Raw genomic sequence first — 13271 nt, forward strand, 5'->3', positions numbered from 1 at the left:
AAATTAGTTCATGTTGCCTGAATGAAAACGGCAAAGTGGGACAATGCATTTGCAGTGTATTGTATGATGTAATTCATATGAACAATAAAACATTGGTGAAAAAATGGTTATGTGTTAAAGATTTCATTTTTTCCCATTTTGTCCACCCTGGACTGGTGAACTGGTTTCTCTATGCCACACAATACAAACATTCACACTCACAACCAGACTTGCTATCAACAACTCCCCCCGGTTCAAAGCAATACTTTTCGCTGTAGGTACAGCTGTGAACCTGTGGTGGCAGTAGAGAATCTAATTCCAACAACGAAGAAAAAAACGGCGCTGATTTTGAACTTTGAAAGAATGCGCAAACTGTACCAGACAGGTGTGGCTCCGCAGCACCGGAGTGGGGATTAACTCCGTTTTGTGTCAACGTTGGACGTTTACTCGGTCGTTACATGTCACTCACATTACTACAGTGAACACGTTGCAGAGGTAGCTACTTTTCTTTATTTTTGTACTTATACGAGAGGTAGCTAAGCTAACCCAACAATGCTAAATGTAACGGCAGGCGATAGCTTTGTTGCGGTTACTCCTAGCATTAACTTGATTCCGCATAGTAAAATGTACACAACTCTGTCTGAATACCACAAATGCGTTTCTAAATCTTGTGGTTACTTTGCCTTTTTAATGTCTGCCAGTGTGGTGGTTTAACATCATCGGTTGTAGCAAGTCATCGACTGACCACCTTAGCTTCCGTAGCAAACGTTGCTTTCCACGTAGGCTAACTTTACTTGCCGCAGGAGGGACACAATGGAGTCGTCAGTGGTGAATCTGCACAACCAGTTCCAGAATTTACGGAGCCAGGCGGACAGTCTGAATGAGAGCGTCGAACCACGTACGTTACTGGCACTCTTCCTTCATTCGGCAGATGACATGAAACTAGCATGATCTGAACCACTGCTTCTTGCACAATGGCTGTTGTGGCCACTTGTGACACAACCAACGCACACAACTTAAATTATCTACTGTTTTGTCACTAGAGTTTCTCCAGATGACCATAAACTTTGAGGACTGTCGGAAGAAGTGGCTGCAGTCAGGTGAGGAACTGCTATCCTGCAAAGAGATCTTGGCTAAAGCAGAAACTGAGAGGGGAGCTTTGGAGGTCAAACTGAAGCATGCCCGCAACCAAGTGGATGTGGAGATCCGGCGGCGGCAGAAGGCTGAAGCTGTCTATGAAAAGCTGGTTTGTGACATCTTTTCCCCTATGAAACTTATGTACAGTCGGACCTCCACAGTCACACACTGGCTAATTTGTTCAAGGTTGAAACCGTCACCATCATAAAACCTTGTGGTGCCCTAAAGGAAATATTCAGAATGTGCACACCTCTACAAAAATGGCATAGACACTTGTGGAGGCACCATCAAGCTGCAGAATTGTACTTTTAATACTTTGTAGACTTGTGTTTTCAAACACATTGTCTAACAATAACAACTGCGTCAACAAATTCACGGTGAAATCAAGCTTAGTGTTTGTTTGTTTTTTAAATCAGAAGCTAATGCTTTTAGCGAACATTAATCTGTGCACCTAGAAAATCCTGCTTTGTGTTACTTTGCTTATATTTTGTCTTTAGTGTTTGACCCTCTACACACAGACTGTAAATCAATGCCGCTTGCGTCAGGCCACCACAAACTAATTTAATGCAGATGTCTCACATGACCATGACCATAATCTTCAGCTTTTGCTTGCCATGTTTTTTCATAAAATGTGTTCTGCTCCAAATGTTACCACTTTAGGGAACTTGACTTTGGGGATTCAAATTTTTTTTGGGAATGGTTGTCCCTTTTTTCACCCATATATTGCAAGCCATGCATTTTTTTTAAATACGAGAAGTTTTACATTTATCCCTCCCGTCTTACCACCAGGACCGACAGCTACAGCTGATCCGGGATATGCTGATAGCAGAGAACAGTAATAGTATTCACCTAAGTGAGGAGCAGCGCTCTGCCCTGGCCTTCCTCAGTGCACACTCTCAGGCTGCTAAGTCCAATCGTAACTCCAGCAGGTTAGATTTTTTAACTGTGGTTTGAATTTAAGATATATTATTTTACAGAGACAAATGTGTTGCATTACAAACGCCAAGATATACATAATGTATGAAAAGTCTTGTTGGATATCTGTCACATTGCATGAAGTCCCTCACATGAAAAGTTTCAAATACTGTAATGGTACTTTTGATGCTGGTTGTCATACAGGTTGATGACCATTGATGAATCATCGTCTGTAATGTCAGACATCAGCTTTGATCAAACAGATGACTCCATGGTACATTATTCCATATTGTTCAAAGCTTCTGCACTTGTTAAATTAGACAGGCTGAAAGTTAATCAAATTTTCTATAGGCCTGCGATTCGACTGTCCTAAAGACTGTGAGACTGAGAAGACGTCCGAAACGAGTGAGTCTTATTTGAACTAAGTTGGTAACCAGATTTTTGTGATACACCAATAATTTGTTTTGTGGTATTCAGTTCAAAAATCAAACGGCTCTTACAGAGACAAAATACATCAAAATAATAAACCCCAAAAGTATGGAATGTACTTTAATAAAGTATTCGAAAATGTTGAATTTTCCCAGATAAAAAAAAAATACACAACAAAGCTTTTCCTCATTGTTTTAAACTTTCAGAAGTCAAACCATACAGCTTCTTTAAAAACTTCCTTTGTAATCCACAGCGTTCCTCTCGAAAACTTGAGGTTCCTCCACATGCGTTTAAGAAACCTCGCTCCACAGGACGTGCATCTGATCGAGTAAGCCGCACTTCAATAATATTGACAATTATTGTGTGTCTGCTCTTTTTTTGAACATTTCCTGAAAATGTCGTTGTGTACAGATAAATGACTCCATAGTTGCCAAAACCACCATCACTTTACCAGTAAATGGCGGTGCTGTCGAGGCTGTGTCCACTATCGAGACAGTCCCGTATCCGACTCGCCACAGAAAGAAGAGCGGTGAGAAATTCCTGATTACAAGTTTCAGTAGTGGTAGTTGCTAATTCAAATACAGTTTGTACTTATTTTGTCATTTTATATATCATGTGATGTGATTGTGCTGACAGCTGCCCAAGCCTGGGCTGAATCAACTTCTACTGAACTGTCTGAAACCAACAGTGAAGCACCCAACACACCAGTGTCATATTTGCCACTTCACCTCAAAACATCCAAAGCCAAGAAAGGAGGAGGAAAGCAGCATCTGTTTGCCACCAAAACAGTGAGCATTTACTATAACTTTGTTTCCACCAAGCTATTTGCTTTGGTTCAATATTACTGTCTATAATTGAATTACATTCTGAAATACATTCTACTTTGTACTTCTGTGTTACTTTGAATTTACATGTACAAACAACTGTGGAAATATGACCGAAAATATAATTTAGCACATTTCATTATACGTATCAGGTCTAGATAAAGACATTCAAGATTATTACGGTCATTTAATTTTTATTTTTAATTTTTTTTTTGTGGTCCAAACTTTTCTTCACTTTTACTGCCATGGAAATTTAAAAAGTTCAGAAATATCCAAATGTTATTGTCCTTCAGGCAATCTGCAAGGGTACTTGCACGACTTTGGACATTTGGTTTCAGTGGCAGGTAGATTTGTGTGTTGCCTGCATGAAAGTGGAATGAATTAACATATAAATGTATGTACAGTTGTTACTACAAATGGTCACTTTTCTATGACTCTTTCTTCTTCCTTGGCCTTTGTGTAATAATAATTTTTTTTTTACCTCACTCTCACAAAGGTAATCAAATCAGAGTTCTGTGCACCATGTGGAAAAAGAACAAAGTTTGGCAAGATGTACCTTCGCTGTCAGGACTGCAGGATGGTGACTCATCCCGAGTGCTGTGACTGCTGCCCACTGCCCTGCAATCCTGCGTCCATCAGCACTCCCATCAGGACTGCAGAGGTGCAGCATGTCTTTCTCATTGCTTCCCACTCTACAGTACTCGTGAGTCTTCATATAACAAGGCAATAGAACAACAACCTGAATTCATGTGTGCTTGCAGAGCACACTGGCTGACTTTGCGCCCGCCACTTCTCCAAAGATCCCAGCTTTAGTCATCTATTGTATCAAAGAGATTGAACGCAGAGGCCTCCATGAGGTGAGTGAGCCTCTTTGCTTGTGACCTTCCTGATAGAATTTAAATAAATTTAGATTCATTTTTGGGTTGGATCCAGGTTCACTGTACCACAGCACCATATTTCTTAATCTCTCCTCTTCCCAGGTTGGCCTGTACAGAATCTCTGGCCAGGAGCGTCAGGTGAAAGCGCTGAAGGAAAAGCTGATTCGAGGAAAGACACTGCCCCAGCTGAACAAAGTAGAGGACATAAACATCATCACAGGGGTTCTTAAAGACTTCCTCAGGAACCTACCTGAGCCAATTCTCACCTTCCGTCTCAACAAAACCTTCATGGAGGCAGCTGGTCAGTTTTAAAGAGAGTCAAAAATTGGTGTGATGTGGTGATGAGGGGATGCCTAATCACCACTTTAACAGAGACAATGCATTTTATTTACTATCTACAATGGTTACCTTGTGTCTTAACATGTCTTTGACATGTTTTCATCAAAGTACCCAAGGATATATATATATATATATAGTACATTTTATTCATGCTCTTTCTTGTCTGTCTGAAATTAGATCATTTCAAGAGCCTCCCCAGTCTTATGCAAGCGAGCCAGCCTTTTATCACCTTTTTATACTACTAAAAATGCATCTGTAAAAAAAGAAAGCATTTGAGCTTGTGTGGGTGGTAGAGTAACAAAAAAAAAAACTTAAAAAAAATTACACTTGATGGATGACCAAGTACTCCACACACGATAAACAACAAAAAGTAAATTTCCATAATATGTGCCTTGCAATGTTGTAGAAATCCAGGATGATGGGAACAGTCTTGCCTTGTTGTACCAGGCCATCAGCGATCTGCCTCAACCCAACCAAGACACTCTGGCTTGCATCATGATCCATTTGCTGAAGTAACTTTCATTAAGTTTTAAAGTTTTAACTCTTCTTCACCTGTAAGATTTTGTTAGTCAGCCATGTCATACTTTTCCACCAGAGTGTCAAAGAGTGTCGATACAAAGATGAATGTGACAAACCTGGCCAGGGTATTTGGGCCAACTCTTGTGGGCCACGCGGTTCCAAACCCAGACACTATGACTGTTCTGAGTGACACAAGCAGACAACCACGGGTGAAGTATATTCTTTATCAATTAAGCTACTGGAAGTGCAATTGTTTTCTTCAGGATTCTATTGGATTAATTTTTCTTTTCCTTCCAGGTAATTGAGCGCTTGTTTAGTATCCCGGCAAGCTACTGGAGTCAGTATGCGTATCCGGATAATATAGACATGAAAGATGCTAACGTCACTGAGACTCCAACTCATAATGGTAAATCACTGCATCAAGACCATTTCCAAACATGTTTGTGTACTAAACATAACTGCACCTCCAACTAGTATGAACTTACCTCAATGTAATTTTTGCAGTAAGCATGCTTGGACCACTGACCACTCCTGAGCACCAGTTGATGACAAAGACACCCTCCTCCAGCTCGCTGTCAAAGCGTATGATGCAGACTCTGTCCAGCACCACCTTGTAAGTTAATTCATGCACACACTCGCCTGTGTTATGGGGTGCATCAAATGCCCTACATTGAAAACCTGATTTTTATTTTTTTAACTTGGCTTTAAAAGCTTTATGTTCTTCTCCAAAATGTTTGTATACTAGTACCATTTAGAAATATTTGCAGATTGTCTACTGAGTCCGCCAAGCAAGAATTTACCAATTTATGAATTTAAAAAACAACAACAAAAAGTCCGTATTGGAAAGAGAGATGTTTTTCAGGGCCTCTACTGATTATTAGTAGTCAAAGATGCTGCAGTAAAAAGGAAAACATTTGTCAAAATATTGAATAATACACGCGCCAGCACTTTGTTTAAATGCCTTTAGTTTTTATTAAACAACTTTTCAGTTTGCAACATGTTTTTTTTTTAGACAATAGACATCTTTGTTTTCAAGCATTAACAAAAAGTGCAGGATAGCGATCATCAGTCGATCCCAATTCAGAATATTTGACAACAAGCTTGCTTAAACGTTCATTCTCTTATATTGGGCTGTTTTCGGCAGTTGGCGTTGCATTTTTATCCACATCGCCCAGGTGAAACAAGTAGCATCTCAATATTTGCAATACTGTTGGCAACCTGCCACCAATTATAACAGCATCTGCATAACTAATTTTAGAATCAAGTCCAAAAATTGCAAAACTATTACTTTTTGAAGTGTAGGCCAAACTTGGCAGCTAATCAGTCTTTTTCTCCATCCTCCGTTACTAATCACTCATCACATTAAACCTTGACAAGATAAATTATTAGCTAAAATAATCAGCTTTTCAAATCAAAACTTTTACAGTGTATGTTGCATATTTAGTTTGCCATGGTAATAAAGAAATACAAATATTTTTGGGTAATTGAATTTAATGTAATTTGACAATAAGTCGTACAAATCAGATAAATATTCATAGATATAAACTTATCATAGTTATGCCATAGTTTGTTAAAGGCGAAGGTCTGCAAAAAGGCAAGAAAAGTTCTCCAAGCTGAAAACATACTTTATAATGAGTATGCAAAGTCTTTAATAAAATATAGCGATTTAGGCCCAAGATTCAAGCTTAATGTAGACTCAGTAGATGTTGTGTAATTTTCATAAAAAGTTACTACTATGCATAGAGATAATACTAGAGCAAAAATATTATAAAGGCACTAGTGAAATTCAAATGATGATTCATCCTAATGTGCACAATATTCTAAACACGTTGTCCACAACCATCTTTAGATTTGCGAGCAAGAACAAAACATCTGCTAACACCCGGGTCAACTTCTTCGAGTCTCCACATCTGAAATAGCGGCCAACTGGAGTTTACAAAGAAATCCCATAACAAACTCTGTATTACTTGCTGCAATAACAAGCTCTATTCCACAAGAATGTGAGTAAAACTTTATGTGCAATTGTATCTTAAGAATATATTTTATCAACATGTATTTGCCTTTCTAATCAAATTTGTACACATGAAGATTTTTTTTTCTGCCTTTTGATTTTTGATTGCTACAGTAAGTCCTGACATAAGGACCAACACTGTACTAATGAGATTTTGAGGCTTTAATGACCAAGCAACCGCAACTCGCCTATTAGAAGGATCTTTTCTTTTGTCTGCTCAATCATCCATTGATGAATGTGTGGTTGTAACCACACCCTCAGGGATGGAGTAGCTGTGAAATGGGGCCAAAGGGAGAAAAAAAAGTTTACTTTGGCTTTAGAATATTCTGTCATTGAGCTGAAACACACTTTAAACCTTGCTTTAAGCACTGTATTTTATGTTTATGTTAAACAATCACAATAATGTATATGTCTAAGTAACACTACTAATATCAACACTGATAATGAATGGGAGTTATGCAGTATTTTGCACTCTTATCTACTGTATATGCAACTAACTGAATGGATGTACTCACCACTAGAGGCTGCTATTGTATTACTGTGCTTTCATTCTGATTGTTTAATTGTAACAAACTTCTGTCATTGCCTTTGCTGAGAACAGTTCACTAGGTATTGACTTGATATTTGCTAATACAAAAACACCCTAATCAAGCTTGATACATTTGTATTCCAGCTGTGCCTTTTTTTTTTTTAAATAAATGTTTTATTCAAACAAACAAAAAAGTCATCAAACAGGTCTCGCTTCTTTTGCCAAATATCTTTTCTGTACCCAGTTGTGCTAAACCAAACTGGAGTCCAGTGGATCTCTTAAAAGCACACAGTACACGGTTGAAGTGAAAATAAAGCATTATATGTCTTTTTTTTTTTTACTTCTCTTCGTGTTCATTCATTTGCAAATCATACTCATCATGACGTGCAGGTTTGGTTCCTAGTAGCACACTTACTGACAAGACATCTTTCTGATCTAATATACTGGATTACTGAATACTGTATTTCTGGCCTTAAATATTATAAATATGGCTGAAATATTAAAATATGTCCCAGTTATATATTTTTTCTCTCTCTGCAGAGGAGACTCTTTCAAAATGTTTGCATTTCAAATCAACATTAATAGTTCATTAGCCTGAAATGAGGCCTCCTGTGTGTTGATGTGTCCCCTCATGTGGGAATGCTGTGTTTATTTATGGCGTACCGTGCACCATAAGCTTACATGCTGCAGGCATCAAACAGCTGGCTGCCTCTGTATGTGTGTGGAGCTCCCTTCATCTTCTAGCCAGAGTGTGCACTGTTAGAGCTCCACTCTGCTGTGGGACTGCAGGGGCCAAATGAGTAACTAGTCCAATTAAGAGCGCTTAGATAAATTACATTGTAAGCTTGTAAACACACAACAACAACGACAGTATCAAAGTCCTCTATTTATATAGTGAAGTGTGATTAGTGGTGCAGGAGGAGGATACTGTATGATTACAGTTTCAGGGAGATGAATGCAATCAATACATTATTGTATTGTAAGCTTCACTTATTGCTCTTATTGACTGTTTTCAGATGGAGTTTATGTTCATCATCCTCCAGCTTTGTAAGGCTTGTCTGACTATTCCAGTTTAGAGTCAATAAGTCAGCACCTGTGATATGTCAACTCAATAACTGTCAGTCAAAGCTAGCCAATGCAACAGCAAACATTTTAACACTTCATAAACATGACATGTAGACAGGTTAGGGCAACAACACAGTGAGTACATGTATAAACATGAGGAACACTGCCAATATGTGGCATCCTTTGCATGCTAGGCATTTGTCTGGGGGAAAAAAGTGCTCCACAGATTTCGTTTCTTTCAGAGAATTATGAAATCAATGCGCTTTCCACTTGGTGAGTTAAATGTACAAAATGGCGAAAAACCAAACTATACTTGACATGCTAACCACAAATAAATGTGTGGCTTGTTTGCCTTGCACACAAACACACACATGCATACATACACTGATTCTCCACGCCTTTGAATCAAGCTGCCATCTTAGCCGGCTAGCACGCGTGGTCGATACCTTGTTACCACAGAGAAATCAATTATCTCGACCAAGCAGCAGGCATCGGCGGCAGTAATGAAGGAATGTTCCTTCTTTCCAGACAATGACCATGGTCATTAAATATGAATTTATCATTGGCTGATGAGATTTATGGGGCCCGAGTTTATGCTCTCTGGCTACAAGTGTAAACTGTGAGTAAGTAAGGGAAACCGATTGCCACAATGATGATAATGATGTGTCCCCGAAATGACACAAAATTGATTAGGGAAGTAAAATGATGCCATCATTTTAATACTAGAGCAATGTTTTCCAACTTCTTTCTTGAGCCAATCAACTCTTAAGTATAATCTTTTTCCATTTGTTACTATAATACAATTGCAGAGAACTGCACCACATCAATCAAAATTGAGCTTCAATTTTGTACATATGGAATTCATCCATCCATTTTTCTATACCGCTTAGGGTATCGGGTGAGCTAGAGTCTATCCCAGCTGACTTTTGGAAGTATTCGGAAAAAGCCACACAAGCACAGGGGAAAATGTGAATTCCACACAGGAAGGTAGATTCTGAGATTCAAACCACAAACTTCAGATTTGTGCTGCATACGTAACTTCTAGCCCAACATGCTACCCTTGAAAATAGAATATTAAATAACATGTTTGTATTGGATCTTATTGTTAAAATGATTGTAATGTGGCCATCTGGTTTATTAACTACTGTTAGATTTCAGTAATAACAATTTTTTATATATTCTTTTGGGTGAAGAAATGAACCCTTGTAGACCCAGAAGCACACGTGCCTTACAGTTGTAAATTGTTATTATTATTATTTTTTAAAGACTTACTGTAGTGAATACACATGCACGTGTTAACAGATTTGGGCACCCCAATTCAACAATGTGAGAAGTTGAACCTCTTTCAACAAAAAACTTGACTGGCAAAGTAATTCAATTGTTTGAATGGTTGGCTCACGTAGACAGATTGTAGTGGCATCTCAGGGATATATCAAGATGCATATTAGTCATTGTGGTGTTGTGACTATTATGGCTGGAAATCACACAGTTTCTTTTTTCCCCTCTCTCTCTTTCTCTGTATACTGAAGTGGCAAACGCACACTTAAACAATCATACTTTGGTGATACTGTTATATTCTGCGCTACCGTAATTCCCGTAATGTTAGGGTGTATCTTGATAATGTAATGTAAGTAAATATGTTGTAATATTATCTTTGATTTTTTTCCCCCAATACATTTCATACTAAATAATTTGCAATTGCCTAAATCTTGAAGAGATTCTAAAGAGTAGAATTTTAAGTTGTGAAATAGGGAGGTAATTCTTTGGGAAGGATCGCACAATGAGTAAAGTTTTTATTTGTTTTGTGTGATGTCACAGAAGGGTACCAGTCCATGCATAGTGGCAAAGAGGAAATGTGTAATGAGTTTGCGGTGGTAATCATTCTCTGCATACTGAAAGCCATGTCAGTCACATGGCATCAAAGCAAAGGGTGAGTACGCATATTTTTGTGTTGGAGATATATTGATGGCTGAAACGCTAAACCTTGTATCTGTAGGATTTTCTAAATGGCCTATTTTACTTTGGAAAAGAACTGGGAAGCATGCTCAGGTCAGTTTGCCTACAAGCTAATCCTGTCCTTTGTGGTGACAGAAAAGTCACCTTACCAAAACCCCCAATCAGGTCCGTTAAGATATTTTCCTACAACACCTGCCATGTGCAATCTAGCAGATTTCAAATAGGAGGTTATGCTGTTGGCCATCAATATTGTGGATAATTACTTTTTAATGGTTTTTATACAAATATAGCACAATAAACACTACTCCATCGTAGGTTCTAGCTAGTGTTGTTCCGATACGATACCGTTTTTTTTGGCCCCTGATACCGATTCCGATACCCAGCTTTACAGTATCGGCCAATGCCGATACCCAAGGTTTTTTATTTTTTTTCCGTGCATGAGCAAGTCACAAGATGCTGCATCCAAAGTCCTATATTAGCGTCAGAATTAATGGTATCGGCATGTTACTTGTTAGTACTCACCAATACCACTGTTTTATACCACTGTTTTAATGCAGTATCGGGGCCTCTGCCGATACCAGTATCGGTATCGGAACAACACTAGTTCTAGCATGGTGCTGGTATTTATTATTATTTTTTTGTCCATTCCACTTTTTAAGCTTCATTTTGTCCTTTATTTTGAAATGCAATCCCACTTTTGGCCGTTAGGTGGAGGCACACAATGGTGTTTTAGCACTATAAATGGGAAAGAAGAAGAGAAACCCGGAAGTGCCAGCATAATTTTTGCTGAAGAGATTTGAAAGCTGTTATTGAATGACTCAGCCCTTTTCAGTTATGCTAAGGTCTACAGATATCAATAGCTGTATGTTAATTTGATAATGATAGTCTTTGGCATGATTACCGAGCTATATTGTGAAATAAATTCAATTTGTTAGTTTGGAGAAATCAGGATTTGTTTACAGTTAACACAGGGATCGCACACATTTACACATTGAATGTGTTTGTATTATTTTGAAGTGTGGTTCAAGACCTTAAATAAGTGCTGTAAATGCTGTAATAATAACTGTAGGGAGTATTTAAATAGCCTATGGTATTTTTATATTGCAAATTTCACTTATTGAAGGACGTTTTTCTCTAGTTTGGCCTCTGAGATGAATTCCCACAATAAAGTTAATCTTTTATATGCCTTTTTCAAAAAAAAAAAAGTGTGAGCGAGGCATTCTGCGCTCACTCCCATTGTTACATAACACATTTACTTACAGAGTACCTGCTCCTCAGAACTTCTTGGACCAGGATGGCAAAGGTCCAGAGCCATTTTCAAGCAACAGCCGCATTTTGGCCGCCAGACTACACGACCCGAAACAGTCATGCAGAAAACAGCTACATCCCCATCTTATGTCAAAGGACAATAGGTAAGCAGAGCTGCGTTGGGTTTTGTTAGATGCACAGATTATCAATTGCTTCTGATAAGTAGCACATACATGGCTCTTAGTTATCAGCACAGTGATGGGGCTTGTTTGTTTATGGTGTAAGTAAGTATACTATATTTCTTGAACCTTGGGGTTTCAATAAAAGCACGTCACCGACATGTTATTACAGTATGACCTATGTAGTTGTTTTAAACAAAAACCTGATTCACGTTGTAGTCTTCTAACTGCTGGTTTTCTGTCTCCTCTCAAACCTTGTTTTGAGCAACTGTGTTTTCCAATAAATATCAGTCACGAATAATATACAGTAGATAGCCACAGTGAGAATATAAACTCCGCTGTCACACAGAAAGTGTTCTGGCATATAAAAGGTATATAGGCCTTCAGATCCTCCATTGTGCACGACCACGTAGGTCAGGCCAGGTTAAAAAAGATGAGGAAAAATCATAAGGTTTAACATGAAAAAGAATTTTTAACATAAAACCTGCTCTCCACAGAGTGTCATTATGCCATTGACTGGGGCTCACACATCAAAAAAATTATTTTTTGTTATGGAAACACATTGAAGAAAAAAATACCGGCTTGTGTGGGGGAAGTGGTGGACAATAAAGCACTAAAAAAATCGTTTGACATCTTTTCGGCTATGCTCCAGAGTGAGTGGCACTTGCGTGAAATGCCACCGCCGCATTCGTGGGCAGAACAGGCTTTTAAATGTGATGTTTGGGTGCCGGTCCTTCAGGTGACAAGAGAGATTGCAGTGATGCCAGCAATGGCTGACGGCTACGTGGGCACGCCAGCGTTCCCAGGCTGAGGCCATTTGGGTTTTTAATGAGCGCCTCCGACGAGATGTCTGTCGCCTGCTGATAGAAGTGGTGGGGGGAAAAGCCTCGTAGCACGCCCATTACCACAGCCTGGGAGAAAGTAAGGAGCGCAAATGAGGGCTTGCTCTTAAGGCAGCAATAAATTCCATTTTAATGGTGGACCACAAGCACTAGCAGGTCTTCAGCAGTCTGTTGTGTTTGATGCCAAATTGTGCAGAATAAACAGATTTGCTGTGCAGCTGCTCCATGCACACGCTTTCTTACTTTTTTGCCCTTTCTCCCCCATACGCCATATCCACCTTGAATTTGATGAACTGTCACAAAAACAAGTGCTTTGATGTTTTTTTCCCCTAAGCTGAGTGCTCATATCAAGATGTCATTCAAACACCAGCATTTTATTTTAAAGGGAGATGGAAGCCATGTTGCAATCAAGACAACACAT

At 38.8% G+C, this 13271-nt stretch overlaps 1 protein-coding gene across 1 annotated transcript; it reads left to right on the forward strand.

Moving 5' to 3' along the window:
• The first annotated feature begins 315 nt into the window (after positions 1-315).
• On the forward strand, positions 316-7748 carry LOC144056508 (rac GTPase-activating protein 1-like). Its single transcript, XM_077573400.1, has 17 exons — positions 316-474; positions 783-877; positions 1023-1225; positions 1906-2045; positions 2236-2305; positions 2383-2436; positions 2714-2788; positions 2872-2989; positions 3097-3248; positions 3781-3945; positions 4046-4141; positions 4265-4463; positions 4908-5013; positions 5097-5229; positions 5318-5426; positions 5525-5633; positions 6870-7748. The coding sequence occupies exons 2-17, from the start codon at positions 793-795 to the stop codon at positions 6937-6939; spliced, it is 1884 nt and encodes a 627-aa protein (XP_077429526.1). The 5' UTR covers positions 316-474; positions 783-792; the 3' UTR covers positions 6940-7748.
• Positions 7749-13271: the final 5523 nt, after the last annotated feature.

The sequence above is a fragment of the Vanacampus margaritifer genome, chromosome 8, assembly GCF_051991255.1.
Source record: "Vanacampus margaritifer isolate UIUO_Vmar chromosome 8, RoL_Vmar_1.0, whole genome shotgun sequence".
NCBI lineage: Eukaryota > Metazoa > Chordata > Actinopteri > Syngnathiformes > Syngnathidae > Vanacampus > Vanacampus margaritifer.

Excerpts from the sequence above, each read along its gene's own strand:
- LOC144056508 (XM_077573400.1), top strand. The coding sequence starts at position 793 with ATGGAGTCGTCAGTGGTGAATCTGCACAACCAGTTCCAGAATTTACGG. Across the intron at positions 878-1,022 it reads GAATGAGAGCGTCGAACCAC|AGTTTCTCCAGATGACCATA; the intron begins GTACGTTACTGG and ends TTTTGTCACTAG. Across the intron at positions 1,226-1,905 it reads AAGCTGTCTATGAAAAGCTG|GACCGACAGCTACAGCTGAT; the intron begins GTTTGTGACATC and ends TCTTACCACCAG.